At 47.4% G+C, this 20,492-nt stretch overlaps 2 protein-coding genes across 5 annotated transcripts in view; one reads left to right on the forward strand and one right to left on the reverse strand.

The window, feature by feature from the left end:
- The window catches only part of LOC135918530 (ipis-1-like), a 187,602-nt gene that overhangs the window by 136,952 nt on the left and 30,158 nt on the right, over positions 1 to 20,492 (reverse strand). The gene's annotated exons all lie outside the window — the stretch shown is intronic.
- Positions 1 to 20,492, forward strand: part of LOC135918531 (uncharacterized) — a 141,982-nt gene that overhangs the window by 91,296 nt on the left and 30,194 nt on the right. For 3 of the 4 annotated variants that reach the window (XR_011509577.1, XR_011509578.1, XR_010569672.1), the window contains 3 exons: positions 512 to 632; positions 866 to 944; positions 2,362 to 2,461. Coding sequence is in view for 1 of the 4 variants with exons in the window: in XM_065452146.2 (XP_065308218.1) it covers positions 512 to 632; positions 866 to 944; positions 2,362 to 2,461; positions 3,499 to 3,564 (366 nt within the window). In the remaining 3 variants the exon portion in view is untranslated. Of the gene's footprint in view, positions 1 to 511; positions 633 to 865; positions 945 to 2,361; positions 2,462 to 3,498; positions 3,889 to 20,492 lie in introns of those variants that run through there. The other variant, XM_065452146.2, reaches the window with a different exon arrangement.

The following is a 20,492-nucleotide window of genomic DNA, read 5'->3' on the forward strand; positions in this document are numbered from 1 at the left end:
GAAAGACGTCGTGCACTTCCTGCAACTCGCATTAACCGTCCATCGATCCACACCGATGTTAGTAGTGGGGGACTTTAATGTTGACATAAAGACAAACAGCAATTTCCTAACACTTATGCGGGAGAACATCCCGTTCCTCTCGCTCGTAACGCGTCCCACGGCTGTGACAACCTCGCGAGGCACTTGTATAGATCTCGTCATTGAGAATCAAGCATTGGTGTACCAAGTCGAACATATATCAGTCTATTTCTCCGACCACAAAGCTTCCTTCATGACTGTCAAGAACTGTTAGTGGAGTCTTTGTTAAAGAATACGTGTGAAAAATAAAAAAAAATCTGTGATAGCGCATACATGTGTTGCTCGATTTCTTTGCCTCACTCTATCGAAAAGGTGAAACAGCTTATTTGCTGCGCTCAAATTTCGCATTAGGAAGTAACGTAATCGTCGGTAATTTTTTAAATAATTTATCCTTCTTAAGTAATGCAGTAGTAGTGTGGGTGTGTTTCTGCAGTGCCGTCGGTCTAAAGCGAAGACAGCCCACATCTCGGCTGCGAAATCATTGCCGCCAGTGTTGGTGACCTTTGAAGGCGACGCCACGGTGCACAACCGGTTGAGGGGCGACCGCCACAATGGTGCGTAGCGACCCACGCTCCCCTTCCCAACTTGTTTCCTTCGAAATCCTCCCGCACTCCTTTGTGTCTCCCTGCGGGGCAAGCAAATAACCTAAGAAAAAGAGGCAACCTTCACGCTTCACCAATGACAGCAAGAAAAAAAAAAGAAACCTGCGCCAGGGCGGCGTGGCGGGGATCGCTCTTACGTTTACAATTTTGTGTCTGGTAGTTTATTTTTGGTCACCGTTTTCCAGGATGCCGAGTCACTCACGTGCACGGCGGAGCGGAACCGAAGCCGACAAAAAGAGCCAACAGCAGCGTTCTATTGAAGAGGTACTTTTTCTCTTTATTACTTCTTCTTGTTAAGGTTTACGCACTTGAACGCGTCTCTGACCCCCGTTTGTTGCCCGCCTTCTCACACCGCTGTGAAGGAAGAGTCGTTTCGGGGCATTTGTTTACTTTCAATGCTCCCTCCCGTCTTCCCCCCTGGTGTGAAAGCATGCGCGCGACTCACGGTTGCTCTTCGGGGGACGAATGGCGACAAAAGCGATCATCGACACAATGTCCGAATCCGGGTCACTGAATTTTCTTTCTCACCTAACTTAGCCACTGTCGCGTGCTCTCACGTCTTGTCCATCGTAGGTGTCTTGCGCTCCTCGGCCCTTCAAGTTCAGGCGTTTTCTCCGGACGTTCACGCAGACGAATCTCGGTTACGTTGCGTACGCTGTTCCATTCAGTTCCCTTTGCTATGCGATGCGACGTCACTTTGCTGCATACCTGCAATGGGTGACCTTCTTTTCATTAGAAAACACAGAGCACACTTGATGACGCTTTCCTCCTTCGCCGCTGCTGCAGGTTCTTGCGCAAGTACTTAACGCTTGTCCTCAGCAGGGTAGTCACAGTTCTTTTATTTAAAAAACAGAATCAATTCTTCGGGGTATTTTGGGCAGAAATTGGTGATTTGTTGCATTATTGTGGTGTCATTGGCGTACTTCTAACTAGGTTTGTGCGTCTTTTGCTCTAGATGTGTTTTGAAAGAGAGGAACCAGTAAAAATCGGGCATATTATCTCTAGTGCAGGCCCTCAACAAAAGGTATTTTATACAAGTTGATGGACTAGCAACCAAAATAGACAAGCCAGCTCTACAGAAACTGTAATGTTTCGTGTTTCTATGCATTCACATTTGAATACGATATCACGGTTAAAGCAAAGCCAGTGGTAGTCTGACCATGCTATAGAAAAAGAAAAAAAAATTCATGCGGTACGACATATATATGCTTACGCATTTAAAATTGCACCGAACCATTCTCACTACCTATGTCAACGTTGATGCGACCTGCCTTGAAGCTTTGCCGCGACACGCCGTATTGCCACCACGTACAAGGGTCATGCGCGTGAATCGCACACACGCCATGACCCAAGATGGTTCCAAGGAGAGCGCGACTTACGTGGCCGCACATGCTCAACGGCCCACGTTCACGTCGATTAATTTCACCTATTGTGTGCACATACCAGGCGGCGCGTACCCAGTGACCGAATTTCGAGTTCAAGATGATCATTGAACAGCGGCACATGCCTTCGCTGGTTTCACACTAGAATCCCTCAGTACAGCAGGTCGATGCTCAAGAAGAGTGTAAGATTGGGCTTGTTGGTAAAACATGGCCTATAGTTTTCGTCAGCAGTGCAAGAACAACACAGGGGACAGAAGAGAGAACAGATCGCTGAAATTGTGGCTTTACTTTGTTTTCAGAAAGCATCGCTATATACCGGGTACACCAACTCACTTGGACCGAGACAGAAAAACATTACAAAAAAGACCTCGAGAGAAATGCTACCAACCGCTTATTAAGGTACGGCCTCACTTGGCGGAATGAGCGTGCGGCTTTGCGCGCATTTAACAACGCGCAAAGCGAATTGTGCTTTCGCGGCAAGAATTCTCGACAATAACAGCTTGGGCTTGATGATTTTTCATACTTGTGTTAACGTAGACGGGACACTAGGCGAGAAGACGACACCAGAAGCGCTGCCGAAATAAGCGCTCCGCTTTGCGCGCGCTTATTTCCGCAAGTGAGCACGTATACCTTTAGCGGTGGCCATGTGTACTTACAACCAGTAGTTTTTTCGTCGCTAAATATTGATAATTCTTACTTGGTCAAATTTTCCATTATTGCCTGCGTCTCAAAAATGTCAAATATAAAGTTGCAGCGCGCGAAAAATAACTTAGGAATGAAACATATTTTTCCATGCTAAAGATTTCTCAGTTGTTCTTGCCGAGGAAAAAAATCACCGACGATTACGATACCCCCTAATGCGAAATTTGAGCGCCGCTCTCTACGTGTTTTCATTTCGCGATCTATGGGCTGGCGCCGCCAAATGGTCTCGTGCGGCACGTTGCAAACGGAGCGAAGTGTGGCGTCACTGGACATCTGGAGGTCGCGTGCGCCAGTGTATGGGGCCAGTGTATGGGTGACGCGTTGGCGCGTCTCATAGAGGCCCTGCTGACAGATCTCCCAGACGTTGGATGGACGGATGGATGTATGTTATGAGCGTTCCCTTGGTAACGGAGCCGTAGGTTGCACCAAGAATCTCTTGCTATTGTACTGCGTAAGGTCCTACCTATGTTAAAAAAGAAAACCCTGGATGAATATCAATAACCAAATTTTCCGACCCCATATTTGAAAGTTTGTTTTTGTACGTATCCATTTTTTGTTGTTTCTCCATCTTTGCTCCACAAATCTTCCAATCGCCTCTTACACACGTTACGCTGAGCCGCACTACGCTTTTCTTTTCCCGCTTTCGCCATGGCCTCCTCCGCTTTCCGCGCCTCTTCTCTCTCGCCGCTTTGTTTATCCCTCGCTGTGCGCCGCGCTCTCATCTTTGGCTGCAGGTTACGCCGTCAACGCCGACGCTCGACGCTCGCCGCAGGAACGGGCGCCTAGGAGCTGCGCTCTAAAAGAAAATCCCGTGAAATTTGAAGACAAGCCCCGCGATAGGGTGCTGGCGCGACCGTTATTGTGCTGCGCTCAACCACGCAATGGGTGAACAAACACGGCCGCAGCCCGATGGTGGCCACTGGGGAGTGACAGGGTGTTGCGCCGTTTGCAGGCATCTGGGCCTCCGGCTCCCGTCTCGTAAAGGCGCAAATGCATGTTGCTGGCCGAGTGCTGAGGAAGTGGTAAAGCGTCCAAGACTGCGAAAGAGAATGAAACGGTTGTTTTTTTTCTGTTTCAAGGAAGGAAAGGGCGAGGTGCATGAGAACCATGGAAGGTGATGACAGCTGCCGTAATTATCCCGCTCCATAAAAATGACATAAGTTTTATGTCGGTTAAAGCCATCCACACGACAGAGAGAGAGAGTAAATTTTCACAGTCGGACGGACGGACGGACGGACGGACGGACAGACAGACAGACAGACAGACAGACAGACAGACAGACAGACAGACAGACAGACAGACAGACAGACAGACAGACAGACAGACAGACAGACAGACAGACAGACAGACAGACAGACAGACAGACAGACAGACAGACAGACAGACAGACAGACAGACAGACAGACAGACAGACAGACAGACAGACAGACAGACAGACAGACAGACAGACAGACAGACAGACAGACAGACAGACAGACAGACAGACAGACAGACAGACAGACAGACAGACAGACAGACAGACAGACAGACAGACAGACAGACAGACAGACAGACAGACAGACAGACAGACAGACAGACAGACAGACAGACAGACAGACAGACAGACAGACAGACAACTGAGACAACTGAGACAGACAGCGTGTCTGTCTGTCTGTCTGTCTGTCTGTCTGTCGACAGACAGACAGACAGACAGACAGTTCAGCCTCAGAAAACGCCTTAGGTACCCTAGGAATACACTCTAAGAAACGTTTACACCCTGTGGCGTGTATATTTGCCACACAAGAATAATCGTCATCTGGCGCCGTATAACGTAAGACTATTCCAACATGTTTTTATTCCAGTCTACTGACGTCAAGTTTGCGTAAACGCCGACGCAAGCACCGGGCAGTTACACGCAGTGTTGTCTGAAAAGACCAATAAAATGCTCTCATTGTTTATAGGAGGTTACTTTTGTTTGCTTAAAAACGAATAACATTGCCTAAACTTAGCGGTTTGTCTTATCTAATTGGGTGATAAGAGACGAAGAGCACACTCAAGTGGAGAGGGATTCGATCGGGCCGAGTCAGTGCACTGAAAATCAATAACCAGATGAAGAGGGTGGTACAGGCGTCTGCGATTGGTCCGCTTTCCGTCACTAGCTTGGGGTGGCTGGTCGGAAATCGCGGCGGCATACAACGGACGGTTAAGATGGCAGCTAAGACGGTTCCTCGTCAAAGAATAGTTGCCAGAGCGAGGTTGTAAACTCTAATAACAGAGCGACGTGACTGAGTTGGCTATCTTGTGCGCATGTCTTCCGTGTTTAAACCCACCGCACGTGTGCCGATAAGCGAAGCATCGTGCCTACATAAATGTTTTCGTGCAATAAAGGAATCTTGCAAAAGCTGCTGCGTCCACATCGGTTATTACACAAACGTCCCGAAAGTGCTCGAAAACGTTACATGGCCTAGCAAAAAGTTTTATTGTACGCAAATAAACCCATGCTCTCCGGCAGGTGCGAGTAGACAGTGTCTGAGCGATCGGCAGCGGCCATCTTTTATTCCTTTCGGATGTCTGAGCGATCGGCGGCAGCCATCTTTTATTCCTTTCGGAACGGGGCAGCCTGCGGCTATTAAGAAGCAGATTCAGTTTTGTTCGGCATATTAATGCATCTTGAACGCGTACACGTCGCTTTGATGCGGTGAAATGTTGCGGTTTTGTGTCGTCGCGCGACAGGCAGGTGAAGTTGGTGCAGCCCGAAAACTTTTGACCAATTGCAGATGGCTGATAGCGAAAAGGCGTCCAATCACAAATAACTCTTTTTCTTTTGTTCGGTCATATCATGCATAATCAGTGTCTACACATCTTATCAGATGGGGAGGTATCGCGGCTTTCGTAGGTCGCATGACAGACAGGTAAAGTAGGGGTGGTCTAAAGAGATCTTGACCAATTGCGGAGGGCTGACAGAAGAAATGGAATAGAAATGTTTGGAATAGTTTTACGTTATAGCGCCCCTTTCTTGCCCGCATTTTATTTCCTTAAAACGCTGCGCTCGTTACTTTCCTGTCGAGAATTCTTTGTAATGCTGACAACGCGGAGGCCGTTCGTGACTTGGACCGGGCTCACAGCGTTAAAGAAAGGAAATGCGGGCAAGGCAGACGACGATTATCGTAGTGTGGCATATATGCAGCCGAAAGGGCTGCTTTATCAGGCTTCTGGAATTGAAAGTAGGCCAGTCTTATCATGAGTACGCACATGATGAGCCACAAGAAACAGGAAAAATAAAGACGGCTGGTGATAAACAACCTGCACTAGCCCTTCTTAACGTTACATATTTTGGTTACAGTTTAAGACGTTGGTGAAGGTGCCAACAGTGCGCCCGCATCTGTGACAGAAAGAGGGCCAGTACAAGCCAAAGCTGTCTGAAGTCAGTAACATCAAAATACCGTCACCATCTGAGTTATTTGTAGCGCGGAACACAAAGATGGGAACATTTAAGGTTTAGTGGATAGGTTGGTTAAATTGTGTCCAGCTGGACAGGTAGGACTCCCCACGCCTCCGGCTACTCGATTCACTTTATAGATGAATGCAAATTTGCTGTAAAAAGATCAAAAAGAAGAGAATAACAATATGGAAGAGGACACTTCCTGTCGCCTAAGAATTATCATACACAAGAAAAAGAAGTACAAACATCACTAACGGCAGACGGAATCGCCACCAGTATTTTGGGCACATTTTTTCCATTAATAAAACAGTAATTCAAGCTGTTCGTTCTATATGTCTGCAGCACATGTTCCTGTGGCAGCCTATGTTCTTGTGCCATAAAACCACACATAACTATACACTAACTCTTTCTTTAAGGCGACTAACTTGCCATGGCCCAGTGTACCATCCGAAGTATCAATGGATTATTATTCATAGCACTAAGCCCGTAGCCTAGCCGTTGCCCGGGAAGCGTGCAATGAGGCGGTGGTGCCACCGCATGGGGTGGCGCGAAGTGTGATGAACGTTGTTGTATGCGGCGCATAGCAAAGCACTGCGCACACTTAAGTCGCAGCATCGAAATGTCTCACATGAACATTTGAGTTCTTGTATGCTCGAAGATATATCGTAACTGTCCACTAGCAACACGCTTTTTTTTCTTGACGGGAAAGTGCCTCTGTGACCAGCGGAAGCGGTCGATAGGCAAAGGGGGCCGCGTAATGGTACTGTTCCTGGGCATTGTAGCGCCAGTATTCCCGGGCTTGTAAAAGGTGTTTACCATGTGTTTTATTGCATTTCAGCTGTTATGCACTTGAATGGAAGCAAACGACATGCTCGAAATATTGTAGCATGCACTTGGTTTGTGCTAAAACGTCGACGAACCCTGCGTCTCCATTGTTTCTTCCAAAGTGCTCGTTTGACGGCGCCTTCCGATTGTTCGGCTGTGATGTGTGCGTTGTCTACTATTAACTATTTACACATGCGAAAAATGCTTCTGCATGTTTGTACTTTCCAGAGGTGGCTTCTCTGCAGTCGCAGTTAGCCTTCGAGATGTACCTTTCATCACCTAGCTGCGCAATAAAATATCACAAATAGATATGTTAGAGCAAAGTACCTCCTCCCCCCACATGAAGAATGCATTGTGCTCATTAAGTGTACAACAAAATGAGAGGTTGACGAGGCTTCAAACAACACCAGCCTAATAAGATTTCGTAAAAGAGAGCAGAGAAACGCTGAAGATTTCCCTTGCTCACGTCCGGCGTAACGCGTCCCGTAGAGACACGGACCTAACATGGTAAACTGATGCTGCTTCCCGCTAGTTAAATATCTCAGAGCCCAGCTCCTTGCCGCCCATTTCTTCGGCGAGCGTCGGCGTAACGCAGCGAACAAACACAGCGAAGGATGAAAGAGTGAACGCGGAGCCCAAGGGGGACGAAAGTGGCCAGGAGGAAAGAGCGTGCAGTCGAACCATGATGCGGAAATTGGAGGAAGAGGGTAGTGCGAAAGCCTGAGAAGAATGACGGCATGACCACAATGGTATGACGACTGTGTGGCGACGACAGCATGGCGATAGTGGGATGACAAATTCAAATTCAAATCCTGTACCACCTATGTATGTCCAAATAAACTGAATTGAATTGAATTGAAAGTCGACTAAGCCGAAACAGCCACATCGACAGCACGGCGACGGCACGATAACGAGTGGATGACGAGGAGGACGTGACGATAACTGCATTACGAAGGCTGTACGCCGACGTTGGCGGGAACTTGATGGAATGAAGAATCCGATGATGAAGCTGCAATGATGGCGATAAAACTACCGCAACCGCATCGCGACGACAGCATGATAATGGACGTATGACGATAACGGCGTGACGACTATTGTATCACAAAAGCTGCATGACGACAATGGGGAGAAGACGACGGCATGAAGAGAGTCGGATGACGAAGCTGCAGTGACGGCGATAAAACGACGCCGACCGAATCACTACGGAGGTATGACGACGAATGCCTGACGACTGTGCGACGACATTGGCATGATGGCGGTGCCATGACGGGAGTCGGTAGACGAAGCTCGAATTATGACCGTGAGGCGACCACGATGGCATCATGACCACGAGAATACCCCTAGCGGCTGAAGCTGGTAGACAACTTGGGCCATTGGGTCGAAGAGTCCAGATAGATAGATAGATAGATAGATAGATAGATAGATAGATAGATAGATAGATAGATAGATAGATAGATAGATAGATAGATAGATAGATAGATAGATAGATAGATAGATAGATAGATAGATAGATAGATAGATAGATAGATAGATAGATAACAGAAATACGCAAAACAGTCTAGTTGTATTAAAAGCGTGTGTATATACCTGTATCGCGACAGCATACGCATCCACGTCTATATTCGTGTGACTCAGACACGTCCCCTTCAGGAAACTTATCCCCAGGTTCTGGCGTTCTTCTTGTACGCTAAAATTGTGGCCTCCCTGCCCATTATTCCCCATCGTCAACAATTTATCACCTTAAAACTCTTCGTTGCACACACGATGAAATCCGCTTCTTTTACGACTGTTGGAGCTTTTAAAAGTAGCCGCTGTTTAACCCGGAAGGTGAGGCATCGATTACGATAGGAATTTAGTCTACGCCTATACGAAGTAAAATATAGTGGTTTTATCGGCTGCAAAAAGTTGCCAACATAGGCACACCAACTAAGTTCACAAGCGTGGCATCACACGTGCGCAACACCAAAACGTCTGACTCGTTGACTGCGGAAACTCGCTGTCGAAATGTTGGCGTGACGCAACGCGGCAGCAGTGGTGACCGAAGTGACACTCGTGCTGTCTCTCGCTTCAACGCAAAGTGAGCACTGAGAACATGCAGCATGGACAAAGCTACGAGCCGCGGTTGCAGGTAGATTCAGTCACAAAACCAGATCGCTCCCAAGATACGGCCGGGTGGCCGCGCGCAGCCACCACACGCGCTATTGCAGCAGGAGTTGAACGCCGCCCCCCTCTCCCCTAACCCCGGTGCCTCCCAACCTTGGGTGCCTAGGGCACTGCGAAATACTGCGCGCTTTGTCCCCGCTTTCGTATCTTTCTCGCGGGCGAGATTGCGCCGCGATTGTCGGCTCCCCTTCCACGCCTTCAGTCGCGCATACAGCGTAGAGTGCGGGGCGACGGTGTTTTCGCCCTTGGCTGTCATACAGAACCTCACGGTGACTGTGACGGCGACGCCGATGGCGAAAGTGGTAACGTGTCCGAGCATAGGTGAGCGTAAACGGGGAACTCGCATCAGCTGATAACGGCTGCGCAACAACTGCGGCGCTGCCGGCCACAGTTCGTGGCGCTCTGTTTAGGCGTCGCACACTTTCCATAGCGCCCATCAACACGTGGCCAATGCCCTTGCCCGCTTTTGCATGTGCACGTGAGGTGGAACTTGCACAATAAATTTCAAAGTTACAGTTCTGTGTGTATGCCAAACCAAAGTGAAAGTGGTAAAAGGAGGTTTGCGAACTTCTTGTGTAATAATGTATACAGTGAGCATCTTTTTAAACACCAGTGTATACTCATCACCAACACCGGTGCCACTATTTTTCAGTGCGCCGCCCTTCCGAATAATGCGTAGGGGCGAAGGTTGTCTTTCCAAACCAAACATTTCGGTCTGGGGTATACTGCAAACAGTTTACAAAATCAAGCTTGTGACCGTTTCTGCAAAATAAAACATGCCATAGAGGATGTGGCTCAGAATATTCATTGTACGTTTTTAACCTCGGGAGTGAACTTCAGACTGAAGTTTTGAACATCTATGGACGTCAGAGTCTGGAGTTTTGCAAGACGCGTAGCGCCACCTGCCGGTGCGAAGAGGCAGTAATTGAGTAGTGCGAAGCCCGACTCCCTTGCTAAGTTGCCTATGCAGCTAGCGACTGCGAAATGACCATTTAACTAGATTTGGTACACATGGCGAGTGTTTTGTGCATTTAACACCCAGACAGAGAGCTATGCATTTCTACGCTAGTGGGACGCGCCGCCGAACTGCCTTAAAACGCTTGCTGGCTCACTCATCATACTGATGGCGGAAACGACGGCAACCGCGATAGCTTCGCGCGCTACGAAGAAACGCCGCAATAGACGCTACTGTCATGTTGTAAATTGCCATGAACGTGAAGGACGGAATATCAGCGGTCAGTTTTACCGATTTCCATCGCGATCGTATGAAGGGGAGATGCGAGAGCGCTGGATACGGGCCGTTCAACCTGTTGGGCAATCGGATTGCTTGCATTCCCCACAACACAGCGGCTCGCATGAGCAAGTGCGACAATTCTGTACTTCTGTAATTGTGTTGCGTAGCCCTGATGGAGGTATGTGGTAACGAAGCGAAAACTCAAGAATCTGCAGCCGGCACATCGCTGGTAACAGAAAAAACAACGTTGCGAACCATCCTGCTTATGTGCTATCTATATCTCAACAAGTGGAATAGAGAGATTTGGCAGGTCAGCTCAACCAAACATTTTGGTTCGTTTATGAATTCAAAATCCTGTTCTAGAGCATCGTTGTAACGCGAGCTCATTTCTACTTTCGGTATTTTGCATGTTCTGCGCCGATACAACAAGCACGCTTCGCAATGCGCTGACCCTGTTCGAATGTGTTTTTCAAATGTGAGCAAAAAAGTTGCTGTAGGAGCACTGGATGAGTAATTGCGAAGTAACGCATGTGTGTAAAGAAAAAAAAAATGTCGCGTTTATTTACATTTATTTGTGCGCGCTTGTTGCTGGAAGCGTCGGCGCAAAGTTCAAATTACGGTACTGAGCGATGCTGTAGCTCCTGCGAGAAAGAACGATGCAGCGCGTAGGCACTGTAAGGAGCTTACTTTCGTTCTGATCGCACGCTATTTGCTGCCCAGGAAAAGGCTGTGAAAGGATTTACTCTCTGTAAGTAATTGCGAGACAAAACATTACGATAAAATACATAAAAATATAGGAGATACTTAATAAGTCTTGTGTTCGGGACATATTCAATATGAAGCAAATTAAAATGCTTAGATTTTTATGCTGATATGTCTATAGACAAACCTGATGCTCTCTGTGCGAGTTACAGCACGCCGAAAGAACACTTGAGACATTATTTTATATTGTACACATACTTCCCCCTCCTGAGCTTCCTTTCCGAAGCGTGGATGGGTGGAAGAAGCTTTCCAGGTCCTTGATTTTTAGGAAACCGTGCCTCAACACAAACGAAAAAGAAGGGTCCATTGTGGCCTATGCACCTTCGCTTGCGGACAGCTCTCCTTGCACAACTTAGTTCGCGCCAAGGCTCAGATGGGGGCGCTGCTGACGGGTTTTTCCGCAGCGCCGCATGGGCAGAGTCTGAGGTCTATTCTCTACTACTAACTAGACAACTATTTCCAACCGAAGAAATTGAATTAGGATTGTCATGGAATATTTTACTTGGTTAAACGAACTGCGTGTGCGTCTTGCTTTCAGAGAGACGAAGCTGAATGGTGGGCCACTAACAGCTTGACTGACAATTGTAGCATTACTTAATAGATGTTTTCTTTCTTCCTATTTACATGCTGCTCGGTGTTGTATCTGTATCTTACGTGTAGTCAAGAAATTCTGAAATGCTCATAGTGCTTGCGGAGAGGTTTATTTCTTCTAAATATACCAATTGGGTTTGAAATAAATGCTTCTAGGAAGCACAATGCTTAATTCATATATGTTGTACATTGCCACGCAATATATTACGCTCGTCTGTTACCCCTAAACTGTGCTTCTTCACGCCCTAACAATGTTTCTAAATGTTTCCAACATCTTCTTCGGAAAGAACTTTAGCGCAACGAGTTCCCTAGACTGGTTTATTTAGTTCGTTTGAGAGAGCGTTTTTTTGATAAGTGTTTAGAGGCTCACAAGAGCGTTCTCGTGGCCAGAACGCAACCACACGAGTTCAATTAATTCTTTGCACGTTATATATACATGCTTCTATAGGCTAACATGTATCGTGAAAACTTCAATCTAAATTTCGAAAGACAAGCCTGTTTATAGCTAACCAGTGCTTCTCCCCCCCAGAAAAATCGGTTGAGCTCGCTAGGCACGTTCCTGCTCGCGAAAATTCGGGAAGCCAAAGTTTAAGCTGCAACAAGGAACGTAACAAAATAAAGTACGGCAGGTAAGAAGAGCAGAAATAAATGCCAACGCCGCACGTTGGGCATCACATCGTCCAGAAACTCACAGCAAGCATACGTGCTACACGAGCCTAAGAAGCCAAAGGAACACTTTCAAAAAAAAGAAGACAGCAAATACCATATTGCGCAAGGCAGAAGAAGGAACTTCCCAAACTCAAACCGTGCAGGTATTCAATTTCGCTCTATTGGTGCCGTCTTGCCGGTGTGTGGCGGAGAGATTGCGCTTCAAGTGATCACTGCTTCCCGTTCTTTCTTCAGACCACGGGCAGATGCCGTGGTATGCAGTTATTGCGGGTTCTTTTTACTTTTTCTCTTTATTTTACGAAGCAGCAAGAAAGACTCCCAGGGAACAAGGGGACCGCCGGTCACTGGCAGAGGGGAAACGAATCCGCGCAACTTCCGGTAACTCGTGTGTCTGTGCATGTGTTCACGCACGCATAAGTGTGACGTCAGATTATCCCCAGCGCTGTTTCGTAACCCAAACCAAGCTCCCTGTTTGAACCCTCCTGTCGGACCCCACTGCGTCGACAACAGCGGGGCGATTGCGTGTTACCGTGCCAAGAGGCGATCCCGGGGTTTCGACCTGTGACCCAGTTTAAGAGGCCATTAGTTTCAAGTGCACCCCTCTTTTGTGCACCCCATACCTTGCTTTCAAGAAAAGCCTTAAGGTCGCGTTGATGCAACCTACCACTTTATTTATTTTTTTATGTTTCCACCTACTTCAGTTGTTACCTTAACGGGAGCCTTCAGAAGTGTGAGACCCCTTTCTTGACCCATTCAACTCTGACAACAGACAATTCGGAGAGCACGAAGCGACTGCTACCATCGCAGGAAATTTTACTGCTAGCGACAGTAAGAAATCTCTGCGCTTGAGCGCAGAAAACGATGTTTTGTTTCTATACCTAATTTAGTATTATGCCCATGTTGCGAGCAAACTCAACTTCTTACCTAAATGCCTGGCTTCACCAATTTTACCGCCGCTGCACCCAAAATAAATTACAACATCTTTCAAGTTTATCATTTGCGCTTGTTGTGTTTCACTGAGCAAATCTATGATATAGAGGCATACAAGAACGACAAGGGATGAGCAGGTAGACAATGTCGCGTTTATCGTCCAAGTATAGGCAGGACAGCGTACAAAAAACATCTATTAACAAGATACACCTCCCGTTTTACCTGCTGCTCAAATTAGAATTTAATGCGATACGGTAACGTTGTCAGCTCACGGTGAAGCATCTGTAACAGACAGCCGCATGTCACTGACGATAAATATATTTATTACGACGTTTGCATTATCACAGCATCTTCTTCGAAGAATTCTCGGACCCGCCGTGTATACTCTGTGGCAATGGCGTTGAGCTGCTATGCACAAGGTCGCGGGATGAAATATCAGTCACAGCGACAGCATTCCGATGGTGGCGATATACAAAACACGCCCCTGCACGTTGGGTATTGGGTGAATTTATGGAACCCAGGTCGTACCCCACGGTGTTTCTCATAATAGGGTTATGGTTTTGGAACGTAATACACTCAAATAGTTAACAGAGTGTTCGGCACTGTAACGCGATATTACAGCTGTAAGCACGTGACCAAGTCTTTCTTTATGATATGCTGTCCAACGTTACTTTTAGAAATAAAACGTGAAGGTGGTGTGCGGCGTCTAAGGGTTACTTAGGGACGCCGACGAATAAGGAATCTGATAACAATTCCTACGATCATAATGACGTTCCACCGTCCCCTTCCCGACGAGTTGATTCAATGCCTATGGCGTTGAACATACGGTCGTCGGTCTGATTCCCGGTTGCGGTGGAATTCAAAACTTCTAGTGTACCTCGCACATCTTTGGGGCACCACGGGTGATTGAAATAAACCGGGAACCGTCCACTATACCTTGTGTCACATAAGTAGGGCGCCGTGTTTTCTGATAAATCCAAAAAAATTCGATAAACATTCACCGGTACAATTTTTGACAATTCGGATTTATCCGATAAACTCTTCTTTTAACGGCCAATATCACCCTGTTCCGTTCTTTATCGGAAGCCCTTCCACATAGGTCATGTTCTAAGCAGTCCCTGATAAATTGGCCGGTCTTGCAGATATAATCTTTATCACACGTAAAGAGTGTTTCGCAGGCCGCACCCATCTCATATTTAACGAAGAGCCTGTCGCCTCCAGGAGCGCGAGACGACGTATTGATATACGGTCCCCTGGCGGCACTCGAACGCCAGGGGACCTAATCGAATGCGAAAAGCCAGCTGGGGGAAAGCATGGCATGACGCATTTCTGTATCGAGGAACAGAAATTTTGGGAAAGAAAAATGGCAAGGAAACGAAAACTTTCCAGTGACTACGTCACGGAGTTCAGTGATTTTGAAGGGTCAACGTTACCTGAAGGAGTCATTGTTTACAAGTTTTGTAGTGTGACAGCATTGCCAACGGCAAGGGTGCCTTGAGAATCACGGATCATCTACAGCGACAACGCCACGTACAGATGAAGAAGCCCCGTCTTCACACAGATGAACCCTTTTTTAACTGTTGGTGCTCTGAGTTTACGGCTATATGAGAGTGCATGTAGCATGCTTCGTACAGCCTGACACGGTTTCTCTGTTTATTGCGCACGCTTCCTTCTTTGCCAGGTGTCATAAAAAACTTCACATGGTCGCAATTTAATTTGTTCTCATCGACTTACTATTCCTATCCCTTAGGCAACTTGTCACAGCAAAGCTCGCTGGAAGATTGTATCACACGGGCCAGATCCAATAGACAAGGCGCGGATGATATCCCGCGGCAATTTTACCGTGCACTCCATCAGGCTGGTTTTCCACTGCAACCGGCTGATGTACCTCTTGGCAGCCTCGTTCGAAGCAAGTGTCCGGCGGCACGCAGGATGCCACGTAGTGATCGACTATATTGGAAATACTTACGTGAGGTCAGTGCGAAAGGCATTGCGACGATAAGCTCTTCAACGAAAAACCGCTCCATTCCCAACACATGGACGAGTCGCCAGAAATCCGCGGACGTAAGGCAGTGGTGGTGCTTGCAACCTTCTACGACCACGACCTTCCTGGACGTAGGACCCTCATTACTTGCAAGTAGTTCAGCAGTGTAACGCAGTATCAGTTGGCATGTTCTTGCAAACCGCTCTTCTGAACGTTGGAAAGGCCTTAATCCGACACAGGTGTGTTGTGCCCCGATTCAGCTTCCTACATGTAGAAGCTTCGCACGGACTTGCAACTCTCCAGCCCCGATTTCCAGGCACTTCATTTCAAGGAACGGTGCCACCTACTTAAAACGCTCGGGAGGATAGGAATAAGACGAGCTAATTTAAGGTTGTTCCCGATTTTGTTGTGCACTTCCCTGCCCTGTTAAAGTCGTCGCGCGAGCTGCGCCGTAAGTTTGGTCTTGCGTGCATGGCCATGGGCATGACCATCGAGTCGCTGAAGACTGCATGTCCGTCTAGGCGGTTCTCTTTTATGAAGCCCTAGAAGATGCCATGGACTACAGGCGTGCCATTTTGTCTTTGCTGAATTGTGACGATGCCAGGGGAAAAAATGTGAGAAACTCAAAACTCTTGTTTCACCGCCTGAAGTTGTGCATGAATTGCTCATCAAGCTGAGGTTTCTTAGCACGAATTCGTGTGCTGTGCTTTCAATCACTAAGGAACTTGATGCAGAGAGTACCCTGGTACACCAGGTTTACGCCACACTGGGGGTTCGTTTGCACGCGCTACTCAGTCAATCGCGTGGCCCACCTGAGGTCTTCACATGAGATGTCGCAAGTCTGTTGGATCTCCTTGGCGTGAATGACCGCTGGATAGACCTTAATGAATACTACGCTGCCGTCGCTGAAAGATGGAGACAGACAGTTGAGAATAACCTTTGCGATGCACTCCAGTACGCCAGTGAATTTCTTTGATAAGGTGTTCAAATTGTGAATCCAAGTGGGATGAATGAGCTGCCCCGCGCGTTCGAAACCTATGGGCCGGTTTTTAAGTTAGTGTTTCTTGAAACTTACGACATCAGCCAGCTCATGAGTGATTTTGCGATCAGAGCTACGAAATAAATAACATAGTTATTGCTACTCCAAACGACTCCTGTCGCTTTGGAAATTTGACACTGTCCAGTGGCCAGTGCTTTCTCGCTGTGCGCAGCCTTCTAGCTCACTCTTTCTCTAGTGCAAACCTTGAAAGGGCATGGTCAAAGCTAAGAACCATCAGTCGAAAAGAGCGCACCTCCATCGGTGACAGCAACCTCGTAAAGTGTGCTTGCGTTTTTTACAAGAAGCTTTAAGGTTGTAATAAGCACTAACGTAGGTGCTTTGTATTCAAGTACTTGTGCTTGTTTGTATATGTATTTGGCGTTCAAACCTTCCAGACAAGTAAAAATCGCTTCGTGTGTTCTGATCTTTTCGTGTTCAGGTATCATTTCACCTAAGATTTTGGAGTACTAAGAATAATGCAAAATAAACTCTGAAAAACACCCTCTGAATTTCAAGAAAAATAAACTCCGAAAACGAGGAGCCCTACACATAACCAACTGTGCAGTTTCATGAAGATTGAATGCGCTACTAGGTACTCGATGTTTTCCGCAGGGACTCTGGTTTCCATAGCTGCCGCTGAAACAATAAGCAACACTAAGTTTTGGAAACTGGCTAATCGGCACTTCGGCATTTGTGAACTTAATTGCTGTTTTAAGAGGCAGACATGCTTTTCCTCACATGTTTGGCTTAGCCAACCTTCAGACGTAGCCCTATTAGTTTCTATAAGGCGAAACAACTAGGAAACTGGCGTGTTGTGCGAAATTGAATTTGCCTAAAATTTTTACAAGTATTCATGATGACAGCAGAATTTTGTCTGTCCAGACGAAGTCTTCGGCAATATGATCTTTGTCAACAAGGTAGCTTTACGAAGCTTCTAAAACTCAAGCGATCATGCGTAGCCTTGGAGCATAAAATATTTTTTTCTAAGCCAGAAGACGTCTCTCACTTCATAGAAGTATTTGAAGTTTCCCACAAAAAAAAACATTATTTAAAACTAAAATGCGGTGTGCCCCAGCGGGTCCCGTGCCTGTAAATTTAGTTGGGTTTTTTAGCGTTGTATTGTAGTTAGGTGACCTTTAGTTTCATTTCTCTTTGCCTATGGTCCCTAGCTATTAGTGTCGCTAAGTGCTTCGTCATTTTAGCTTTTGGGTAGATTATTGAGTCGGCGCTGACTTGAAGGGACAGAAGCCCGTCTTCAGTTCTCTATAAGGTAAGACGGCTCGGCCACATGGGAGGCGGCTGAGGGAGGATGACCTAAATAAAAGGAAGATATACACTGCTGTCCCCAACTCGGAAGTAATTTTGGTTCGCTTGTGTGTATTGAAAGTTCAGTTTCGCAATTCCCTCGAGTCCACGACTGACAATGCTCCCCATAGACTGGGTCGTCGGCCACCATGACATACTGCTCGCGTAGAGTGAGGCCATTTCGATCGCCGAAAAATTGGCGCCCGAACATTCCTGCCTTCTTGTAGCCACAGCTCAAGCATCGACCTTTGCGGCGTTCCTTCACCGTCTGCTTCCTGACTTTATCCTCGATTCACTCGCGTATGCGGAAGAAAAAGAGGAAGAATAACAGAAGACGCCGAGGGCGAGGATTGTACGCGGATTGGCCTCTTGTGAGACGGGATTTACGCGTGACGTGAATGGGCCGTTTTTTGTCGTGATCTGGGAGGGCGAAGGTTTCACATAATATAGCTACGAGGACTGAGCAAACAGTTATGTGCTCACATGGGTGAGGCGAGTATGGCAGTTTGTGTAACAGCGATCGCTGTTGCGCCAGGATGAGTTAGATGCTGTGCGTCGCCCCGGGGGTTTCTGAGGTTCCTTATTTAATATTTGTCACCGCGACGTCTATGACGGCAATTCGTTTTCCTTAACGGCAAGGGCGTGCCTGCGGCTTGGCATCTTTGTTAGGCGCAGTACCAAATAGGCGGCATGCATGGCTGTCATACATCGCGTGTCAGAGGCACATTCTTTTACGACCAGAAAGTTTCGAGCTCAACGTGAGGTTCCATTATCAGTACACAATATTACGGTCCCCTACGCGTGGACAGATAATAAAACTAGTAATACGGCATCACTAAAGACCATTCCGTTGCTTGTATAAACGAAAACGTGTGGCATTTATTCTAACCACTCGCCGGCCACTACGGCTCATGTGCACGCATGGACCTCTAATGCTCTGGTCAAAAAATGCAACAGTGTTGCATAAAACAGAGCTTAATATCGAAAATTAAACAAAAGAATCGCCGACAATGCCTCACCCCCGTTTTCTAAAATATTTCTTCACTCGGAGCGCGCCTTCCGTACCGTACTAATGAGCGCAGCACCACTTCTCGACTGAAGAAGTCGCTACGCTTCTCAAAAAATGCCGATGATTGTTATTGATGCGGAGTGCCCTTTTCCAAGGGGCGTGAGTCGTGACTACTATCAACCTTCCTTAGTAAAGGTGGAGTATCGAGAGAGGAGGAACGTTCTAAATTTTTTGTTTTAGACATCGCTTTTTCTCATCTCAGGTCGTGTTGTGAATGTGTACGAGACGCTATAATGTAGTCTGACCTTTGACGTTAATAACTTGTGAAGCGCAAGGATGCCACAACTGCAACCAGCGATAAGCCATAACCGATTGGCATTTTCTTTTCGCTCGGCTTGTGCTCGGATCCGATGCCAAATTGGCGTGCGCACCACTCCGTGATGGCATTGGCAGTTGTGATTGCGTCAGACACACTGCTCAAATTCACTAAAGACAGTGCCAATCACGCTGCCGCTGGGAATTTTTGGTTCAATTGCAGGTTGCTGCAAGCATATTTTCCTACTTGTGGAATGCGAAAGCGCTTTTGTCGCGGTGACTTTGGCGAAAGGGACGTAAGCTTAGGCGATCAAAACTATTCGCCAACGCCACACTCGGGAGTCCCACACGGTGTTAGATACGGGACCTTTTTCTGAGCCTACTTCGAGTTCAACAGACCACATCGAATGGCGTCACAGCTAATTAAGGAGCGCATAAGGACATCTACCACTTTCCCGAGGCGCCGCACGTCCAAACAAAATGGCGTCCCCAACCTCGTGCGCCGCATGTGGCGCTATTCGCTGCTTGACTCTTCCCGAAAGTGTAGCGGGAGCCTGGCACGGTTACAGGTAATGTAGGTCCCGAGCAAAGCTGCTTTGCAGCACTGAAAGGTCGCTCGAAGACAACTCGTCTCCCCCCATCCGCCTATTGTGACGGCGCTTGCAAGCGAGGAAGGCAATAACACAGACAAGTAATCCCTCGGACAATTGGAGCCCAAGGCGCGACCCTCTGCGCTGGGTGTGATATACGCACGCGCGCCTACCATTGGCCGAAAATGACGCCACCTGAGCGGGCTCGCCGACTGGCCGAACGTGACGTGACTTCAAGACACCGAAGGGGGTAAAAGCCAGAGACCGGGAGCAGCAAGAGAGCATTCCTTCATTCATCTCTTTCGAGCTTCTTGCCACGGGCCGCAGCGCCCGAGTTGCTGCGGGCCCGTAATGACTTTATGACTGTTAATTTCTTTATACTGTCGCTGTAAATATTGTAAATAAACCTCCAGTTTTCATCACAAAGTCCTCCTCAACCTCGGCCAACTCCCGCACCCAACGGCAAGGTCCAAAATCGGGGGGACAGCAATTGGGATTGTCCTCCAGACCCAAGAACGGCCAAAAAGGACAACTAGGTTAAGTGACGTTCGCGATTTCTCGCTAGGAAAAATTTACACTAAGAAGCGAACCTACTATAAAGGCAAGGATAGCTCAAGTAGACTTTCAGCCAGATGTAAAATAGGAAGGCGGTGACTAATAATGCAGCAGTATGATGAGTCCTCGTCTCTACAAGTAGCCAAACGACGCCTAGAGCATGGAGCCAGATCTTTGTGAAAACGGAACATCCTGTTTGCGGCTCAAGAGCCCGCCCATCCCAAGTCTGAGATTGTGATGCAGCTATGATGAAGATTGACGACCACGAAGAAGGTGTTACATCAGTCAATACTTCATTAAAGCAACCACAAATAAGGGCAGGAGATGATGGCAATG

The sequence above is a fragment of the Dermacentor albipictus genome, unplaced genomic scaffold, assembly GCF_038994185.2.
Source record: "Dermacentor albipictus isolate Rhodes 1998 colony unplaced genomic scaffold, USDA_Dalb.pri_finalv2 scaffold_15, whole genome shotgun sequence".
NCBI classification, from domain to species: domain Eukaryota; kingdom Metazoa; phylum Arthropoda; class Arachnida; order Ixodida; family Ixodidae; genus Dermacentor; species Dermacentor albipictus.